This window comes from Trachinotus anak, unplaced genomic scaffold (assembly GCF_046630095.1).
Source record: "Trachinotus anak isolate AG129_WGS33_773 ecotype Australia unplaced genomic scaffold, CSIRO_AGI_Tana_v1 ptg000016l, whole genome shotgun sequence".
NCBI lineage: Eukaryota > Metazoa > Chordata > Actinopteri > Carangiformes > Carangidae > Trachinotus > Trachinotus anak.
Window position 1 is genome coordinate 9,680,501 of NW_027273867.1, and position 21,253 is coordinate 9,701,753.

The window sequence follows — 21,253 nt, forward strand, 5'->3', positions numbered from 1 at the left end:
TGTTTGCACAGATTACAGAGTCTATGACCCTGCAACTGTGAGGCTGCACAGAGGCACAGCATAGCTTTACGCTAAATGCTACAATCATGATGCTGACATGCTGATTCTTAGCAGGTGTAATGTTTACCATGTACATCATCTTTAGCGTGTTGGCATGCCAAAATTTCCCACATACACCAAACACAAAGGGAGTGAACACGAATGTCTGTACAACATCTCATGGCCCAGTAGTTGTAGCAGAGACATTTCAGTCAAATAATACACACGTCAACGTCATGGTGATGCTAAAGGAGAAGTGAGGGGAAGTCTGCATGATTCATCCTCTGGGGATCAAGATCGCACAATATTCAGGTCAATCTCTCCAGCGGTTGTTGAGCGATTTCAGTCTGTGGTGGACCAACCAACCAGCTGTCTGACTGACACTGCCATCCCTATAGTCACACTGCTAGCATGGCTTAAAAAAAAGAAAAGAAATGGTGTCCAATTTTCTCCCTAAATGCTAGTTGAATGACGTACCAGCTGTTAAGAAAAATAGGAAAAATACTTTCTGAACAACAGGGTAAATTGACCTTTTATATCTGCTGAGAAGAAATTGGCACCGACTCTTGACTGAAAGGGCAGTGCTATGAAAGCCAATTGCCCCTCTGTTAAATAACAAAAAAAGGTTAAACATGCTTTGAATTCTGAAAACCGAGAGGGTTTGATGTAGGTATTTCAGCAAGTCACATCTGCCCGGCACACAAAGCAATCTTTTATCTTTTGCAGGCAAAATGACATGTAAGTAAGGTACAGAGAATACAGAATGAAATGCACATAAAGCCCTATGATATACATACTCTGCACTTTAACAGTAGATGTGAACACATTAACTTGGCATTATACCTTTATTTGTAGCAGCTAACACACAGTATGGTAATATCTAGTAATTGATAAGCATTTAAACCAGTTTTACATGAGAAATGTTGTTCGACATAGCTGTCACTGATGTAATAAAGGTTAACATTATCAGCTAATTTTAGCTGCTGGCAAACGCTGTCAAACCTGATTCATGTGATGACTGTGGCCAGAAAATATTGTTTTGCCAATTTTCATTTGATATTAGCTAATTGCATGCCCTGTGTCCATTAGTCTGGTTCTCACTGAGCATTTCTGGTTAAATGTGCCATCAAATATGTGCATAATATTTGCCTATGTGTCATCAGTGGCCAGAAGTGCAAAGACATTACACAGGCGAAAAAGAAAGCAAAACTTAAAACGTGGAAGGGGAAAGGCAAATGGGAATAAATCCAAAGTGACAAAGAAAGCACTGACAAAAGGGTGAAAAAAGTATTTTACACATAGATGAAAATCAAATAGCATGTAAATCAGAAAGCTGTGTCTTCTTTCAAGCTGACTTTCTATAGAGTGTTTAGACAAGAGCAGGAACAGGTTTAATATTCAGTGCATGGTATGGTGAAGTACAGTCTATGACCAGTGTTTTAATGTGCTTCTTTTTGGAAAAGAGGACTTTGAGTACAGTCGTAGTCTAATACAGAGTGACAGCTGGTAATGCATATTGCAAAACACAGAGCTAATTAGTGAAAGGCAGTAGGACCGGTGGGAAGGAGAGGGCTTGTTGTTGTAGAAAAGGTTTTTATAGATCACGGAGGTTAAGTGGCCTCGAGAGGACGCAGATGCACAGATACCAATGTGTTAAAGCTCATCAGTGTGCGTCAGCATCAATCACTCACAGGGGCAACAACAACAACCTATGTGTTGCACTAAGAAGAGACGCAGTTATTTGTATGTTTTTATACATAGGTTTTTTTTTCTCTTTTTTTTAATATAGTGTAGTATATACCAGTGGTTCTCAAAGTGGGGTCTGGGTACCCCAAGGGGTCCGGAAGGGGGTTCCTGGGGGTCCCCAACAAAAAATTCCATCCATAAGTAAAACAATGACAGAATGTTATTATATTTTGGCTTTAAACACTTACTGTAATAAAGCATCTAAAAGCAAAACAAGGGATCCTTGAATCGAAAAAGGTTGAGATCCACTGCCATATAGCATCAGTACCTTAATGCATGCTTGTTGTCATAGATGACAGTTGCTCAGTGCAGCTTGGATGATGTACTATTGTGATATTCTTTACATAAATAAAGCACAAGTAGGTATGTGAGAATATAAAAAAAATAAATAGAAATAATAAATGCTAAATATCCTACTGTAATGCGCTTGCACACACATGGAGTGGGCTATTTTAGGATGCCAAATGTGGCCTCACACAGGTGTTTTCACCTATGTCACAGCAGTGAAACCACAGGTGTAAATAATGAAATGAATGATGGCTGAGTTGCATTTGGCTGTGTCAGGTTCAGGGTCACTCTCTGGTCCTGAAAGCAACAGAGCCACTGTTAATGTTGTTGGTACCACCTGTGATTTTCCTTGAGGTCAGTTTTGCCATCATATCTCTGTCTGCTTTTAAACCTTTAACACGAACAAACGTTAAATGAGCCAAAAACACTAAACAGTTACTAAGCATCTGTTTTCATTGTACATTTGTAGAGATCTCCACAAGTTTCTTGATATGCTGTAGAGTCAGGTAGATTAAAACTGACCAATTCAAAATGTCTTAAATCTATTTTTTTCATTTTTAATCACCTCAGAACATCCTAGACTGGCAGCCCAGCTGACTGTAAACATGTCAAATGCAACATCCTGGGTTTTAATCTGCCCGTGGAATTGTCATGTGTCGCTTCTTAATTGGTTTCTCCCTGTATTTCTTGAAGCTCAACAGAGTTAAATGTGTTATAAACAAAGTAAATCATCATCATAAAAATCTTTTTCTTGTAATTATGAATGGATTGAGGGTCTATGTCTAATTTCCCAGTCATTTCCTCACTGTGACAAGACTAAACTGAGAACACCCATGTGTGAATGATGTGTGTAGTTGCCATTTGCCAAAGTGCTTAGGGGAAATCTTAAGGCCAACTAGAGTAAATTTTGATCCAGTTTTTAAACATTTGTGTGTGAGATCCAACATTCCAACATGTCTTTTTTTTTTTCCTGTTATTGCTGAGTCTGCCTCAAGCATTTAAGTTTAAAGACAGACCATCTTACCATCTTATGGGGCAGGTATTTTTACTCCAAGGCATAATGGATGTATCTCATTATGTCAAATGTCAGATCTAAAGAACTGAATCAATAGTGATAGGTTTCACATTCACCATAGGGTGGTGGATATTGGCCTTTTACACCCAATCCAGCTGGAAAGCACTGAAGCAAATCTTCATATGACACAAATCATCTGCACTCACTCAACCCTCCATACTAGCAATTATGCAGCACTGACCGGCACATATTTACACCACAGTATTCGCCATAATGTTGGCCCCCGTTTGAATTCAGTGTGTGTGTGTGTGTGTGTGTGTGTGTGTGTGTGTGCGTGTCTGCATGCATAAATGTATTTGACCCAGATCTTAACTCTGTAGGAACTAAGCTTTCCTCTCCTCCACTGACTGATGTAAAGATGGGTCTTATAACCACAAGACACATACTGTGAGATTATCTGAGGCTTGCTGTGATGTTTATGCGCAAGACTGGACAGCTTATGTTTCTAAATGTTATTTCTGTTGCAGTAACCCAAACATGAAATATTTTTTGATTTGATCTGAGCCCCATATATATATGGAACGATTCAGGGGGAAAAAAACAATGAATAATCTGTGGCTGGACTATTGTGGCTGGATCAATATGAAACATGAAAAATGACAGAGGAAGCCATCACAAGGCCAGAGAGATGAACGTAAGGAACTGGCTCTATATGATAATGGACATTTGAATAGATGTATAATATACACAACTGTATTATCCTTGCTTAATCCTGCTGGGCTCGTATGATGTGAGGTTGTCACACAAAACCCTCCTTCCCGCTTCTTCCCTTATTTTCATGTGAGTAGGATGCTTTGTCATTGACCTCCACTGCCCCAATCTGCTCTCTACCATGGCCATGGGCTAATTTATAAGCCTCTTTCCCGGGATTATCTTTCTTCCTGGTGTGCGAGCTAGTGAGCGAACAGCAAAAGCAGAGATACAGGTTTCGGGCACAGCCATAAATAGCCTGCCGTTCTGACTGCCTGCATTCTGTGTTAACATGGACACGCCGCATGGCTCTGAAGAAAGTGGCTCCTGAAGAAAATGGATTATTAATTCTGACTTGGGAAAAAAAAAAAAAAAAAAGTTTTTTTTGGCATCTTTGCAAACAGGTTTTCAAATGCTGGGTCCCACTGAAAATGTAGAGGATATATGAGCAAACTGGATATTTTCTAAGCATCTCGCCAGGGGCTCAACCGGGACACTTAAGGCCAAAGGGACGATTCTAAGTCTCCTAAAGCGCTAACACAACGCCTCCTTAGCCCACTTCCAGCAGCAAGTAAAGAGGATAGTGTGTAAGTCAACAAGATAAGCGTAAGGCAAATGCAGCACTTGACTTTAAGGTGCATATATAAGATCTTGTTAATGCAAAATCACCAGGAGATCTTAACTCAACAACCTAGGATACATTTTAAGTGGGTGGAAATGTTACTTACCAAATGGGCTCTTCAACGCAACAGGTCCAGAGGTGAAATAGTCAGTGTATTCCTAATGCCAGCAGACACAAAGTCTTCCTCTTCACGACTTCTAGTCTAAACTTCAAATATTAATCATGACAACTTCATCACTCTGGGGAAACAACATCAGTTCTAAAGGCTATCCCTGGCCATACAGTAAGACACTGTGCTCCCTTCTACCCCCACTGCTCACATGATGATGCTATCAATAAGAATAATGGATGAATTAAAAGAAAAAAAAAATACTAACCTCAAAATAAACAGTCCCAACTGGCTTTACATTACCTCATTGCCCAAACTAAAAAGTAGAGCTTGTCTTAAGTGCAAGCATCCCACATTTTTCCATGAAGTCCAGTAGCAGAAAGAAATCATAGCTAAAGTTCAGGCTTTACATAGTACGCACTACTTCCAACTGATCTCTTTGAACTGACGAACATGCTGCAGCCACTTAAAGCCATCAGATGTGCCCTAAAGCCGACTGTCCTCAACGAGGAGCTAGACGCAATGCACTGAGAATCGAAGCTCCCATGTTAACACGCTCTCTAAGGACTGTTGTGATAGCTGGGGAAATGATCTGAGAGCCTGTCCACGTCTGTAACGCCCAATGGAGGCAGAGCCCACATAAGCCCTGTACTGGCTGACTCCCTCTTCCTACGTTGACTCGCTGTTTGACACAGTCTTGATCCCTTCTGCTCTGTCAGATGGAAAAGTGGAGCAAGCCCTATCAGCCCTATGTGCCCCCCCCCCCCCCCCCCCCCCCCTCCCCCCTCCTCCCTCCTCCTGGTGGCTATGCTGTTCAGTGTGTTAGTGTGTGTGTGTTTGCGTGTTGTGCCTGGCGAGGATGACGAAATATGCAAAGGTGGTAAATTAATGCAAGTCATTTCAGATGGAAAGATAAAAAATTAGTTAACCTACTTTTTTTTTTTCACAACAAAAATGTAAATGTCAAAATTTACATATTAGCACATCTGTTACTCCTGCTCAATTTTAAATATATATTTATTTTTAATAAAACTGCCTTGTACCAAGCCTTGAAAGAAACCAGTTAGGAAGAATTCTTGTATAATGTACTTGTGATGGGAATACACTTGTAGTCTGCTACATGCTGTGAAATGTTGGGCCATTAGATGTTAACATATGCAGGGCTATTTTAAATCTGAACTATCTGCTGTCTCCTCAGGGACAACACTGTTTGTAAAGCCATCGTTTGATTCTATTATTACTATCCATCCATCCATTTTCTATTCCTATTCATCCTGCTCAAGGTTTCAGTGGGCTGACGCCTCCCAGAATGCACTGGGCAAGAGTTGGGTCACACTACAACTCAGGCAAGGTCTGTCCCATTTTCACGCATGGACACACAAACGCTTTCATTAATGGGTAAATCAGACCGATCCTCTTGCTGTGAGGTGAGCGTGGTAACGTGAGCCACCGTGCCACACTCTGTTTATACTACAAATTAAAATGTGAACATGCTGAGCTTGGTCTGGCACTAAATATTAAAGCTGAAAAAAATCACAGCTGGTAACATTCAGTATAGATATAAATATAACCATCACAATATTTATTCTTTTTTTTTTTGAACTTATGAATGGGAAACTGCAGCAATTTCACATATCAAAGTCTATTTACAGGCTTTGGAGAGCAACTGCTTGTGAATATATGATGAATGTGTTCGTCGGGGCTGAGGACTGCAGGTATAAAAATGGAAAACATCTGGGGCTGTGGAGTTAGGAAGAGGTGAGTTTACCAGTCCTCTGAAGCCAGCTCCTTATCTCGGGGTGAGGCTAGCAGGTCGAGGCTACATTAGCTGCTACTTGCAACACACCGGGCCCTTTGACTGAACTGTCAGAGGTCGAGTTGCATTGTGGTTAATGTACGTGCCAGGTTTTGACAAGAAAAAAGAATGCATAGAATAAAAAAAAAATGCAATATCACTGGTGCTGCTGCATCAGTTTTGATACTTTAAAAAGACCATTGTGAGTCAGACAATGTTATACAAGTGCATTGCTGAATCAGTGCGGTACTATTTTAATATAAGACACCTTAAAACAAGGAAGTGAAGTATCCAAGAGATAAACAACATACAAATTTATTTATCCCTTCAGGAGAGTAATGGATAGCATATTAAAACTGCCAATATGAGAATGGAAAAAGTGTCACACTTGGCTGAGGTCAGAACTTGCTGCTATGGCTTTTTATAAAATAAATGTGATTACATTTTGGCCAGATTCGTGTCCAACTAGTTTTTTTGGCAGCGTGAGGATTACGCCTTTGACTTTTTTACTTCATTTAAAGTTGAGACCTGTCTGTGCCAAAGCTGATAGCGGTGCCAGATCAGTCTGAGCCCAAAGCAAGCCTCAATCTACCGTGTCAGATTGAGGATGTTAGAGCTACTTGTGCTGCACACCAGGCCATTATTACTCTGTGGCAGTGGGTGGGCAGGGTGGGGTGCCTGGGTCTTTAACCACTGATCTCCGATCAAGCTGAAGACCACTGAGGATTAGAAATAGGATTAAGTGACCCTCAGCTCTTCACAAGCTTACTGTCATCCATCCATCTAGAGTGTATATTACATTTATCTCTAACTACTGGGTCATATTTTTAAGCACGCTTTAAAATGAGATTGCTTAGTCGCCCGCCTTTGATGCATAGTTATTTCAGCTTTATCATTTGCATGCAAGTATGTTGCTTCTCTGCTTATTAGAAATGGAATGTGAAATGTATGAGTGATGCATAAATCCATGTTTGAGTAGTAAAATGTATATTTTAGATGCCAGCAAAGAGGCAGTTTGATCTGATTGGAAAAGCAGCCACTACAGTATAGAATCTGTGCAATACATCTGGGAGTGGCACATATACAATCTAATGGAGCTACAGTAATCTGTAATTCACCAGACATAAGATAAGTGCTCTACAGTACAGTGTGTGTGTGTGTGTATGTATGTATGTCAGTGGAGGTTCAGACATATATCCCATACTGAGGCATAGTGAGGGTCAAAGCACAGAGATGCCAAAGGCAAGGTCAGCAACTTCATACAGCAGTAAAGAGAAGCTGAACACCCATTATCACCTCCCATGGAGGAGATGGGGAGAAACAGTTAGTGAAGCACGGCAGAAAATGAAAGAGAGAGTCTGGAGAAGGAGCGCAGTGAAGATTCAAGACTGACGAAAATTGAGAACCTGAAAACCTGTCTATTTATGCTTGATCTCAGTGCCCTGTATACCTCCAAACACAATCAGAGAAATGTGTACATTTTAACCATAAATAGCCTCCTGAACCCGAGCTCCCGTTTTCGAACCCCGTAAAACTTTTATGAGAGCTAAACATAACAGTATCTATTTGAGCCGGTGAGGCAAATGAAAACAGGTTGAGAGTAGGTTGAGGAGACGGGCACATGGGGGGAGACAGGGAGGGATGGCGAGCACAACGAATTGGGTGGGCAGATGGTGCCGACATATGGGCCTGTTAGGGGCAAAATAAATAAATAAACACTCACACATAAATACTGAGATGAACTGTGAGTGCCACAAACTGTCGGCCAACTTAGCCAGCTGAGAGAGAGCACAGATAGGAGAGAGACACCACGGAAATCGCTCGCAGATTTGTAAATAGACCACCACTGCTGAAAGGCATGAGCAGACACAATTGTGATGGGGATGATAATAGGCTTTAGAGATGTGAGTCTCAATCTTCAAGTAACTTTACATAACCCATGTGTGCATTATAACATTTCAGAGGGAAACGTTACTCACACAGTATATTATCTGTTTCTTTTCCTTTTTTTTTTTTTTTTTTTCTGAATGTGTACACATCTGTGTGAACTAAATATAGCCTCCATAAACAGGTTAGAGAGCAGCAAAGTTATTTTTCCATCTCTGAGCCGAACTTCATTCCACCTCTGTCTGGTTCAGCGGCTGCCGTGTTTGCCCTCCCTCCGCATTGCTATCTATACATTCTCCACCTCTCATCTGCCTTCTGCTCAGCCTCAAAGCCCGTGGCTCTGTCAGAGCGACAGCCAGGTTTAGAGAGGTGATATCCTCCAGCAAACAAACGGCTGCTTTGTCCAACATGTTCTCTGCCTGTATATCACCTGCACGCTCCCACCCACCTCCAGTCAAGATCCACTGCCCGGCACACACAAGTAAATGGAAGAGGACTGAAATACCAACACAGTACAGTCAGTGTATATAATTATGTTATTTTGGTCCCTGTGTAGGTGTCTGTCCTTCTATATGTGTATGTCCTCTTCATGATGTACAGATAAATTCAACATGTGACCATCACTTTGGCTCACACCTTTCACCTACATCATCTGTGCACCTAAAGAGCATGTTGTGATGACTGAGAGCGGGGATAGTAATAATAATAGTAATGATAGAGAAAAATCTTCAGACAGCTTCAGTGATTAAAATTGAGGCGTTCTTGTGTTGTTGTTGTTGCCGTTAGCCTGCTACGTGATGACAAAAGAATTCTGATTTTAAAGCATTTTAAATTGAATGTGGTTATTTCTAAATTTGACATGTGTTTCGGTCACTGTGTTTGCATATCTGTGTCCTGCCATCTGTGTGTGTCTGCAAACATACGGTATTACCTAATTCCTGGCAAACACATTTGGATGTTCTCGACTTTCCTCCCAGTTTGAGTATATTTAGTTGATAGACAGTGCCGCCACCTTGCCACTTTATATTCTATTTGGCTCCCTGCCCTCGTAATGTCTGCGAATTTAATTTGATTGCAGCTGTAATCTGCCGGCTACTTAATTGACTTTGCTGAGCTTTGTGTCCCTCCTACCTTGATGGAGGAGAGTTGTTTGATAAGTTACAATGTCTTATCCTCTCCCTGTGAACCTGCACTCCCACATTGTGTGCTTTGGTCTCTGGAGAGTCCTCCTCAGGAGCTGGATGCACTAATGTGATCTCAAGGGGAAAGCTGAGCTAACCACAATTTTGCTGTTCATCTGTCTTGTTGTCACAGCAGACAGGGAGGTATGCGGTGATGGCCCTTTGACAAATTCAATTCTTATTAAAGCCATTTGCTCTGACGAAGCATCATCTGTCAAACCCGCCTGCTAAAAGCTTTTAATGGTATCGCAGGGTCTTCATCACCAGATGAATTTTAGTCTGTCATGAAACTCTGGATGAGTGAACTGTCAAACACAACTCTAAAGCAAATGCGGACGCCTCCTGAAAGTGTTTAGGAAGTTGGAACTTTATTTGCAGAAAAAGACCTTGGGATATGCTCCGGAACAAGAAAGTGGGTAGACCTTGAATGGAAATTATTTCATCAGCTGCTGTTTCCAAGGAGAGGAATCAACTGTCAAGATTATTTCATTTGTTGTCACCAGAGATTCCTCATTATTATGGTAATACTTAGGCAACTCAAGGTTGGGGAAAGACTTTGGTCTTGTCTTAATACAGGAAAAGCAAATGCTAACTTGAAGCATCAGAGAGGATGCTTTGAGTTTTTCAGTATTTAACGAAACTGTGATCTTTTCCTTTTAAACCTAAATGTGCCAACTACCTACCCTGACTTCCCACCCATGAATTCTCAGCAGTAAAAGGCTATCACACTCCAATTCCACTCCATTTCCTCCAAAATTAACCGTATAACTGTATTTTGTCAGTTACTGGGTTGCATTTGATCGGTTATGCTGGCATAGCTTGAAAATATGGGCTATTAAAAGTAGTTCACAATAGTGATTAGTGAAGTGTATTGAGACCATGACCTAGAACTAGTCCCTGATTTAATGGTTCTGAACGAGTTTGCGTTTGTTATTGACAAAAAGAGTAATCACTATGTATGTGGGTTAATGGTTATAATTGCATGATCAATTGTGCTGGTTTACATTATGTAGTTCACAGGCTGGTCCACTACAAAGAGCAAACAATGTCAGTGGCCTACATAGACAAACAAGAGAAAATCCATTAAGTACAAACTAAAGCCCCTTTTTCCACTGGTCAAAAAGCCCACTAAGACCATCTATCTGGCTTTTGTCGGCAATGGAAAAGGGTACAATCAGCATTCAGACCCGGGTCAAATGACTGCAGTTGACGAGGGTATTTATTCGCTCCGGCCCTGATTCACCCAGGTGAACCCATTAATTTTCACCCTTTTTTCTAACCTCTTTGAGCACACACAGACACTGTAAACACATCTGTCACCTGTTTAACCAGAAACACAGCAGCTACTCTGTGCCCAACGATTAAAGAGTGAGCGCAGCCCCGAAATAAGTTTTTAAAACACACAATCACTGATTGAAGCTTTTAGAGGCTTTTACTAGTTTGCACGGTGGCTACCTGCTCACTCTTTCTCTACTGCGTCTGTGTGCGTGTTCTGTAAGTGCATGTGATGACATCGCTCCCTGTAGTTGTGTGTGTCCTCACTCCAAACTCGACTGGCAGTGGAAAAGGGGTCAAACGGCTTTTATTAGGGAGTTTACCCGTTTAAAAAAATCCACATATGCCTGATAATTTTGGTGGAAAAAGGGTAAAAGGCTTCAGGTCACTGATGAAATGAAAATGGATCATTCAGGATGTGAGTAATCACTGGAAAGAGGACAGCAACAAAAGGAAAACCTCCACCACTGAGGCACTGTGAATGACATTATTTTGAACCCCAGAGAGAGTGGTGTTTGTTCTCACAGACTAATTTAATTAACACAAACAGAGGGAACTTCATTAGGCTGTTTTCAGTTCATTAATAAAATGAATCTGACTGGGCATGAGCACAAACAAGATCTGCATCTATATACACACACACACACACACACACACACACACACACACACACACACACACATATACACTGACAAACACATGTACTATCCAGACTCACATGGACACGAATATCAGAATTATTCAGAGAAACTTACGGGTTGCCATAGTCCCAGACAACGCACTGAGGATCTGATGTACCCTGCAAGATACAGGGGAGGAAAAGGGAGAGGGGGAAGAGAAAATAAGCTGTTACTGCCAGTTGAGAGGATGAGTGAGAGGGGGAGGCAGAGAGGAGACAGAATAGCTCATTGCCAGAGGAGAAAGAGTGATGTTGCACGGGCGATGGAGAGAGGTAAACAGACAATGAAAGAGAAGGATTGAGACAGACGGTGGGAGGGATAGATAGAGAAAGAGTCATTGTCAGAGGATAGAGCAGCAAATAGATGCTGGTGCTGCAGAAAAAGAGAAAGTGTGTGAGACCAAAAAAAAAAAAAAAAAGAAAAAAAAAAAGAAAAGCCATTTCATGGACAATACAGAGCAAGTTAGGGTCATAAACATCCTGTTCTTTGCTTAAATCCAACCACAGTGGAAAGTTGTAAAGTAAAAGTAAACAACTATGAAGCACTAAAATGTAGCCCTTTCAGAGTGTGTAAAAGCTCACCAAAGCCCTCATCTCTAAACATCCTCATATGTGTTCAAAGAATTGATTAAAAACATGTTACAAATGACATAAAAAGCCACATAATTCCTCAAAAAGGCACTGACGATTTCAACTCAGTCTTAATTCATTGACCTGCTGAGGCCAAAAGCCAATTACTGGGGGTCAACTGGCAGGTGAATCATCTGGTAATCAAAGCTCAGTGATGTGTGGTGGCGAAGGAAGACCCGCCATGACTCAATTGGCGAATCAATCACAGGATCAATATCTTTAACTGACTCATCACAACTTGTTCCACTGGTGATCTTCAGTGATCTCGCCTGTGCCCCTTCAACCTGTATGCCTCATTTGGCTGGGATTGGATTGGAATTGGTTTTAAGGTGAACTTTGTGGGTTCCTGATCTGGATCAAAGACTCTGTCCTTACATCCAGTTTGTAAATCAAAAGAACTGAAAGTGTCAAACCGGTGTCTTTGAGCTCAGCATGTCTAAATCTGAGAGAAACAACCTGCCAATACACTTTCTGGCTCCTTTAGAGTAGGAGTGATCAGGCTTCTTGTTAACTGCCCGCAAGCGAGATGCCACTGTTCTATTGGGCTGATGCAGAGAAGTCTGTTGGTCCCTTCTCACTCCTACATTAAGCACTTTGCCTTTGAGCTCCCCCTTATGGCACAGGGGATTATAGCAGTAATTCCACAGCCAGACTGCTGCGTCCAGTATAAAAAGGATGATGTCCACTGTAAGAAGACTCTCTGCAGCCTGAGGAAAACTTGAAGAAATTACCTCCTCTTGACCGAAGAGCAAACAGCATGTTTTCTGAAAATCAACGGTGTTTTCAGTGAGCAAAAAGGGAGAGAAGGAGGAGATCCATATACAAGTCTGCACTATGAGGATTTATCTCTCTACAGGCAAGGTCACCCTCCTCCCTTCCCTGAACAGTTCATAACTGATCCCCCATGAATCAGTGAATCCAGGGGTCTCTGCATGGCTGGAACTGAGAGGACGGGATGATGCAAGGTTTATACACACAGTATCAGAAGCTGGCCGACACAGATTGATGGATGACAAGCGCTTTGTTCTGCCTCACATGCAGAACACTGTCACTGACATTCGACGTCCCCGGGCATGCATTAGTGTGGTGTACTCTGTTAGCATTCAGCTATCAATCAGCAGGCATCGTGCCCGACTGTACGCTACAGCGGGAGTGACATCCGTGTACTCCCACAATGTCTGCCTCCTCTTTAATGCTGATACGTTGCATAATGACAGCGCCTGCTCGACTGATGCCTCTCAAAGGGAGCAACGTGTGTCTGATTCTAACAACTGCATTTATGGACGGTCATAGTGTCGTCTATCGTAGCAGCTCTGTTTTCTTTTTCTCATCAGTGGAACAGCCATTTTCTACAAGGTATTCACAAGCACACGGAGGAGCCATTTGTTGGTAGATCGCTAGGTGCATATTGGCTATGACTGTGGTAAGCTAATCAGATGAAATGGAGCTACTGTAACATAACAAGACCACACTGCTTCAGGGAGTCTTAAGGGCCCTCCACTTCATATTGAAGATTATAGATCTGGAAAATGAAATGGAGCAACATGGATGGTGCTTTTTGATTTATCAAAGTAAACGAGATTATAGTAAAATTACCAGAGAGGCTCATGGGTGTAAAGCTAACCAGAGCTGCATTCGTGATCAAAAAGGCTAGATGAAGAGTGACCGGGAGGGGGTGGAGGAGGAGGGGTAACACTTGGCATTTGGTCCACTGGTCTACACAGGGCCTCCTGCTTCTTACTCGCCATTGAAAGCACACACCAACACATGCACACAATTTGACACCAGGGAAATTCGCGGGGGTCTGACTGGAGCAGATGTCTTCTCAGCGAAGACATGACCACGTACAGAGAACCCACTTTCTTCTCTCCTCTGGTGCTCGGCTGCTGCAGCAACGCCACATTTTCTAATGAAGTTCAAGCCAAACTGGGCAATGATGAACATACAGTAGCGGAACACTGCATTTGAAGTGTGCATGTACCTTCTTTTCTGGCAGTATTGGTAATTAGTTGCAATTAATGTAATTGAAATAGTTTCATTTTCTTTTGGCAGTTCAAAATGAAAACTTTGCCAGTCTTTTGAAGGTATAGTTCTATGTTTTTGAGGATACGTCTTATTTGCTTGTTTGTTGAAAGAGAAGATTTTTACCTCTACCTTATCTGTCCATTAGATATAAAACAGGTTAGTTGCTGCTTAGGTTAGAGTAAAGACTGACAACCGGGTGAAGCAGTTACAGCAGCTAGCTGCCTGCTGGCTAGCTGGCTCTGTTTAAAGGTAGCTTTTAGAGGTGCTGGTAGGTGGATTTTCTTACAGATTAAGCCTGGATAGAGTGTTTCCACCCTGTGCCCAGTCATTATGCTAAGCTGCTGGCTATAGCTTCATTCTTAATGAGCAGCCATGACACACTGGTTTCACTCTTGGCAAGGAAGCTAATACTGACATTTCAGTGCAATACAACAAACACAAAAGGCTTTGATTAGAAAATACATGTTTAAACCCATATTAATTTCAAGTAGCAATCGTGTATATGTGTGTCTATGACTACGACCACGAGCACCGGTTGGATTTCAAATGAAATGATTATGCTAATCACTCACTGAGTATAGTTTGAATTGATTTACTGAACCTGCATTATAAACTGAAGGGAAGGAGCTTAAAAGAAAGACACTATTCAGTTGTTTTATGGGAAATGTAGGATTGAACATTTTTGGAGATTGATCCTTTCAAAGCGTCTGAAGGTCAGGATATCTTTGCCTCTGCTGCATCGATTTTCATGATCCTTTTTTGAAATATATCCCTTGCGAATTTTTATAAAATAAGTGTAGTTCTAAATGGTTGAAGAACCCTTTAAGCAAGAGAAGACTGGCCTCACCAACAGTGGTCAAGGGTATGCATGCAGTATGTGCATCTGCCCTCCACAGTCTGTCCTCGCCCTGTGCTGCACTGTGTGCCAGAGAGGCGTCTGTCCTCGGCGGGAGCCTCCGGTTAGCAGTACAGAGCAGCAAGCTGGGAGCAGCATTAAGACATCATCCCCTAAACAGAGGGTGTGCAACCTGCAGTACCTCTGCTTTGCCAAAAGCGTTAAAAAGCAGAATAATAGGAAGATAAAAGATAGAGGCATATAAAAGAAAAGCCATAATTATGTAATGAATCAACGGTTTAAAGCAGAGAGATGGAGTGGTGGGGGATGGAGAATCGAATACAAAGTCTTTTTAATGAAACTCTGTGCAATAATTCTGACCCTCAGGTCCTGGTTGACACAGCAAGAGGCTGATTTTATCGGAAGAGTTTAGTATAGGTGTGTGTGTGTGTGTGTGTGTGTGTGTGTGTATGTGTATGTGTTTGTGCTGTCTTAAGTGAACCATTAAATATTCGACATTATTTTTAAAACTGTAACCACCTTTACACACAAGAATGGCTAATGAAACCCACATCTTATTGCAGTTGTGAAGAGTGCATCTCATTAAACTTGCACATCGTCCATTCCACTGAAGACACCCCACCAGTCGTTTATAATAACACACTCCTCTGTAATATAAACTGAATAGGCACCAGGAGACACTGCGATATAAGGAAGTCAAAAAGGTCTGCGTTTATTCAGGCAATTCACTGAGCGCTACGGTGCTTTATAGCATGCAGCACTTTTTCTTTCATCTGAACTCAGGAAACATGGGTCAGTGGGGAGAAGAGGGATCCTTTAAAGCCTTAAACAAATTTATTTTTGTGGCCAAAGCTGGTTCAATATATGAGTGTATAATAAAAAATGCAAAGCCTTGCATTGGAAAGTGCTTCATATGGAATAATTTATATTTGTGTTGCATGTAAAACTTTGATATTTATAAGTGATTTTTCTGGTGGTTAGAAGTTACTTTGGATGAATCTCTACAGTGGTTGAGAAAGTTTAGATGATTGAAAATGAGAGAGTAATATTACCCATTCCCGAACATACTATGCTTGAAATGATCCAGACCTTAAAGTCTTGTAACATGTTCAGCAATCAATAGCAGATGCCTGGCTGTACTGGACGGTTGCCAATGCTAAAAACACTCACACACACATGAGAACAGTGTTTTTCTCATAGCAAGGGAAAAAAATAGATTTTTTTTTTTTTTTTTTACTTACATTCAAAAGCGGTGACAGCTCCACCACCACCATGGGCTCACTGGGTTGCGGTTCCGGTCGTACTGTCACTGTCAGGATCTTGGAGTTGATCACCACAGGAGGACTAGAGAGATACAAACACACGGAAAAGAGTGTTGTTTTAAGAGACTTGTACTGTACATTCAACCTTAGTTTAAATTGTCTGTTTGAATTTGAACAATTACAAAAAAAAAAAAAAAAAAAAAAATCCCAAAAATACACCCACACACACTCCACAAAACCAGACATACACGCCCAGCCCCCACGTTACTTTTTTTGAGTGTGTGTGCAGAAATAAATAAATACATAAATAAATAAACATATAACTAAAAAGCTGATGAGAGAGGGAGAAAGCCAAAGAGAGCGCTTGAGTTAAAAACAGAAAGCCGGACCTGTTAGCATTCAGCAGAGCTACAGGGAGAAATGGGTTTTAACAGATCCAGCTCATCCACAACCGAGAGCACTGACCTGAATAAAAGGGCCCAGGGCCAGCACACACACCATATCACAGTGGCCTTTTGACAACCTCCTGATTTCTCTCGTCTTCGATTTTTTTTTTTTTTTTCAAGTTCTACATAAGTTTTAGGACCCATTAAGCCCACACTCATTCCAGGCCCGCTGTGCACTTCCAAAAATACACTGACAATGCAAAACAGAGGGTGAAACATCTAGGGAAATGTACTTTTTTGGAGATGAAACACATTTGTCTGATAAGGAGAGGAGAGGAGCAATAGAGACATTACAAGAGAGAAGACAGATGGAGAAATTTGAGGTTGGAATTAGATAGAGGGAGAAAGAGACAGAAGAAAGGGCATAGAAATAGAAAGGCAGTGAGAATGGAAACTGAAAAAAACAAAATAAAAGCGACTACACAGGAGATGTAAGTTGGGAGAGTATTTAAAAAAAGAGATGTAGAGAGGTAAAAAAGAAAAAAAGGATGGCTTACAAAGAAGAATTAGACACTGGGTGACATGAGAAGTACTTACTTAGGCATAGGTAAGATGACGCCCAACGTCCGGTACAAGACGGCTCCAATGACATAGTACATGGTAGACTCTGAGTCCGACTCTGTCTCTGAAACACAGACAAGTTCACAGCTGATCAGCCCAAATAGATAACATGGTCTGTCTTCAAAATCATATATAAAATATACTATATATTTTGTTTTATCCTGTGAACAGGCAAAAAGTGTTGGAAAAACAAAAGTACAGCTCTACATGTAAAATGTTACCTGAAAGACAAAGACAAAGAGAAGGTTTTATTAATTAAGTCCTCTCACTGCAGAATTACACGCTACAGTAATGAAAAAATACTGTAAGGAAGAAATCAATATTTTAAACAAAGCAAGTTAAAGTAAATCCTGCTACCTGCCGCTATTTAAAGTATAGACTGGCGTGACGGTATTTGTGATTGATCAAATTTGAGCTAACCTGCACCAACAACTATGTAATTTGAAATGAAAAAAAAAAAAAAACAGATACAGAACATGTATTAGTTGGTGAAGCAAACAAGCACAAGACTTCACCTGTCGCATCAACATGCAATTCCAACTCAATTTACATTTACTCTTAAGCTGTCGCTGACAAATGCTCCGCTCACTACATCAAAATAAGAGAAGTTAGTAAATTCCAGCGCATTCCTGAGGCGTGTGACAGCTAAATGTTCCATACTCCGACTAATTATGCGTCTGAGTTGAAAACTAATTCAGGTGAAAGATCCTGGTGTCATATTTTGTGTGGGTGCAGACACTATTTGTGTCAATCTGTTTGCCTTTAAGTAGCTGGTAGCACATCTATTCCACCGCTAGCCCTAATACAGAAGCCTCCTTTGTAAAAACCATCACTCAAAGGGGTAATTAACTTGAGGAAAAAAGAGCCAAAGTCAAGTCAAAGTATTCCAGCCCTCTTTAGAGAATGTCCTTCACTCCCTCACTCTTTTCCCTCGTTTCAAATCCCCTTTCTGTCTCTCCTCCTCAATACTCGCCCCTCTCATACTCCTCTGTTGTGGTTGCTACTCTCCAACCCATTTTTCAACTTTTCCACCCTTTTTCAACACTTCTTTTTTTTTGCCTTCCATCTCTCCATTCAGGGTTCTTTTGACAAGAAGAGCAGGGGCTCCCTAGGAGACATCGTGTCCCCCTGTAAATGTCACTTTGTCTCAAGTGAGGGAGGCGGAAAGGAAGCAGTGAGGAAAAGTAAGAGGGAAAGAGTTCATGTTGAGAGATGCCACTCCCTCCTTTGCCCTTTTAGGTTGAGAGAAGCGATGGAACGGCATCGACAGAGAGAGTGGGGGAGGACGAGACAGAGGGGGTTGATGGTATCAGACGCACTGGGTGACTCATCCAAAATCTGTCTGTGCTGTTGCCTAAGAGGTAATACTCAAGAACAGAGATAGCTATACAAGAGAGACATGTTGAGAAAGAGAAACAGACAATAAGATCTCAACAGTGGGGGAAGAAAAAGCAATTGTGAGACTGTGAGAAGGCAAAAGAAACCAAAAAAAAAAAAACAGATCAAAGTCGTGAGTGTGATGGATCCTAATTGGACAGAGTCTGCAAAGGCATGCAAATGAGAAAGTCAGTGCATTGTGGATAAATGGTAAATCAGTGTGTGTGAGGGGGCGGCACTCCCACGCTCCCGGATGATTAATACCACAAAAACACTCAGTCACAAAACTCTAATTTCCTCATGACTTTTCGTCACTCTCTCCATGCTGAACATCCAAGTGATTGGTGGTCAACTGCAACCCGGCGAAATGGCAACCCACCAGTCACCAGCGGGGAACTTTAATATGCCATTTGTCAGCAAAAGATATGCTTGGAGTTGCTACTAAACCATAATTTATGGTTTTAATCAAAGATCGAAAGCTGCCTCCAAACAGCTCTGTGTGAATTACTCTTTTCCTTCCTTTCAAGCTTCTTTCTTTCTTTGAAACTACTTTTTTTTTTACACAACTTTTGTACACAGCACAGACAATTTGAAGAAATAAAACTACTGTGGAGTAGTGCTTTCTTTTGGCCAACTGAACTGAGTGACAGGATAATATACTCAAAGTCATGAATATGAATTAATGGAAACACTATACCTACCACTTACTTACTGTGTTACATTATTGACTGTAACACTCCATACCAAAAATTCTTTCATTTCAGTTAAAGCTAATTTAGCTAATTGTAATCTAATCAAGCTGTTGAGAAGTTTGTCAAATTGAGAAATATTCCATTTGCTTTCAAACAACGAGTTTGGTGATAAGATCAATAGCACTTGGATTTGGAACCAGGAGGCGATTAGCTAAAGATGATGACTTGTGGTTTCACAGGCACTTCTATGCTTCAAGTATGTTTCTTGGTGAAGCAGAAGACTTCCTGAAGAAGACTTCCTGAAGTCTTCTACTGTTGTCATTGTGAAGTTTTCCAATGCCAAACTGCTATTCTTAGATTTCTATTTGTGTAAAGATCAGTGATTAGTTAGATGTGTCAGTGGGTGTATCTTCCAGGATAGCTGTTAGGCTCCCCCTGCGTCCAGTCTTTATGCTAGGCTAGGCTATCCATCTTCTGGTTGTAGCTCCGTACTTCACACATCAACCTTGTCATTACACTTCTCATTAAGAGAGCCAATAAATGCACTATTTCAACTGTTGTTTCAGCACCAATTATCAACACACAAAGTTAAATTTGTCTTGATGAATTGAAGCCAGTCTTTCACGTTGATTAGAGAGCAGAGCTCATGTGGTTTGTGTTCTTACTTGACTAATGGTCCAAGGTTAACAGTGCATAACCATGAGCATGTACAAGCAATGGCGTGTTTGAAATATGAAGTCATTGCTGGCTTGTAGGCTATGTTTGAATCTATGTGTGTGCGTGGCTGTGAGACAGAATGGGTTGTCTGTGTGAGTGTTTGTGTATGAGAGAGAGAGAGAGAGAGAGAGACAGTAGAGGGAGAGAGGGACTTTGTCAACTCGAAAATCGGTGAAGAACAGTCCCAGTCTCTGCCCAGTGAAGCGATTCATGAACCTATAAATTGGCTGTGTGTATGTGTGCCTGTGTGTGCACATGCACACACAGAGGTGCCAATGGACCTTTATGAGCATGTTTAAGCTGTCCATCTGAGATAGGCTTTCATTACGGGGTAAATGAACCAAACAAACCGATAGCAATCAACTGAAGACCTCAACTCATGGACTGCCAATGGGAAGAGGCAGAGTTCCCACAGGGGCAAAGAACACTAATAATGTCCTAACTCATCAGGCTATATGCAGTGTGGATGAAACAGTTTACCAAATAGCATATGCTTAAATGGCAACAGCATGTCTTGAATATCCTATGAGAAAATAGCTGTGCAAATGTGGTCACTTTCATTTCACAACAAGCATGGCAGGGGGGAAACTTTTCACCACCACGATCTAAGAGGATGAAAACATGGATGTGGAAAAAAAGGCATAAAAAGCAGTAAAGAAAAACACAGAGGCATCTTGAATAGAGAATTTAAAAAAAGAAAACGCTGCATTGCAGTCGCATTTACAAGCTAACTAACACCCCTTTAGTCCCAGCCTTAAATTCTTCCTTTGAGATATCTGAATTTTCTTTTGCTTAAAATGTGGGAAAACAACTTGAACAAAACAACTCACGGACAACTCATAAACAGGTTCTGTTACACCAAAGGAAGGTGGATGGTTAAATGGCAGAATATTTACTATATTGTCCATAATAAAGAGACTGATAGTGTGAGTTGAGGTGAGGTGCCCTGAGGTTAGTGTACAGGATGTCTTGAATGCCAGTCAAAGAGATTCAGTGTCATCACTGCAAGTGAGAGGTCAGAGACAGCTCCGCTCCCTCGTCCTGCAGCCTCTCTGAACTTTAATTTGGGGAGGGTATGGTGTGCCAGACAGGAAGTCTGCCGGTGTAATTTCCTGTGAGATGTGACCTTTGACTTCGTTGGTAGTGGATCGCATCTGCCACAGTAATTCCCTCATCTAATATAAACCATTTTTTTCCCCTCACTTTTAAGTTCCTTTGTTTCCCCTTCACAACCTTGGCTGCTGTGCTTCCTGATACCTTCTTTCTCTTTATATTCACTGCTTCACTGTGTTGCATTTGGA

General features: G+C 41.3%; 1 protein-coding gene across 2 annotated transcripts in view; it reads right to left on the reverse strand.

Moving 5' to 3' along the window:
* The window catches only part of adgrb2 (adhesion G protein-coupled receptor B2), a 228,823-nt gene that overhangs the window by 63,996 nt on the left and 143,574 nt on the right, over positions 1 to 21,253 (reverse strand). For both annotated transcript variants that reach the window (XM_071499909.1, XM_071499910.1), the window contains exons 14-16: positions 17,143 to 17,230; positions 16,139 to 16,241; positions 11,463 to 11,506 (exon numbers count right to left, since the gene is read on the reverse strand). In XM_071499909.1, the coding sequence (XP_071356010.1) occupies positions 11,463 to 11,506; positions 16,139 to 16,241; positions 17,143 to 17,230 (235 nt within the window). The remainder of the gene's footprint in view (positions 1 to 11,462; positions 11,507 to 16,138; positions 16,242 to 17,142; positions 17,231 to 21,253) is intronic.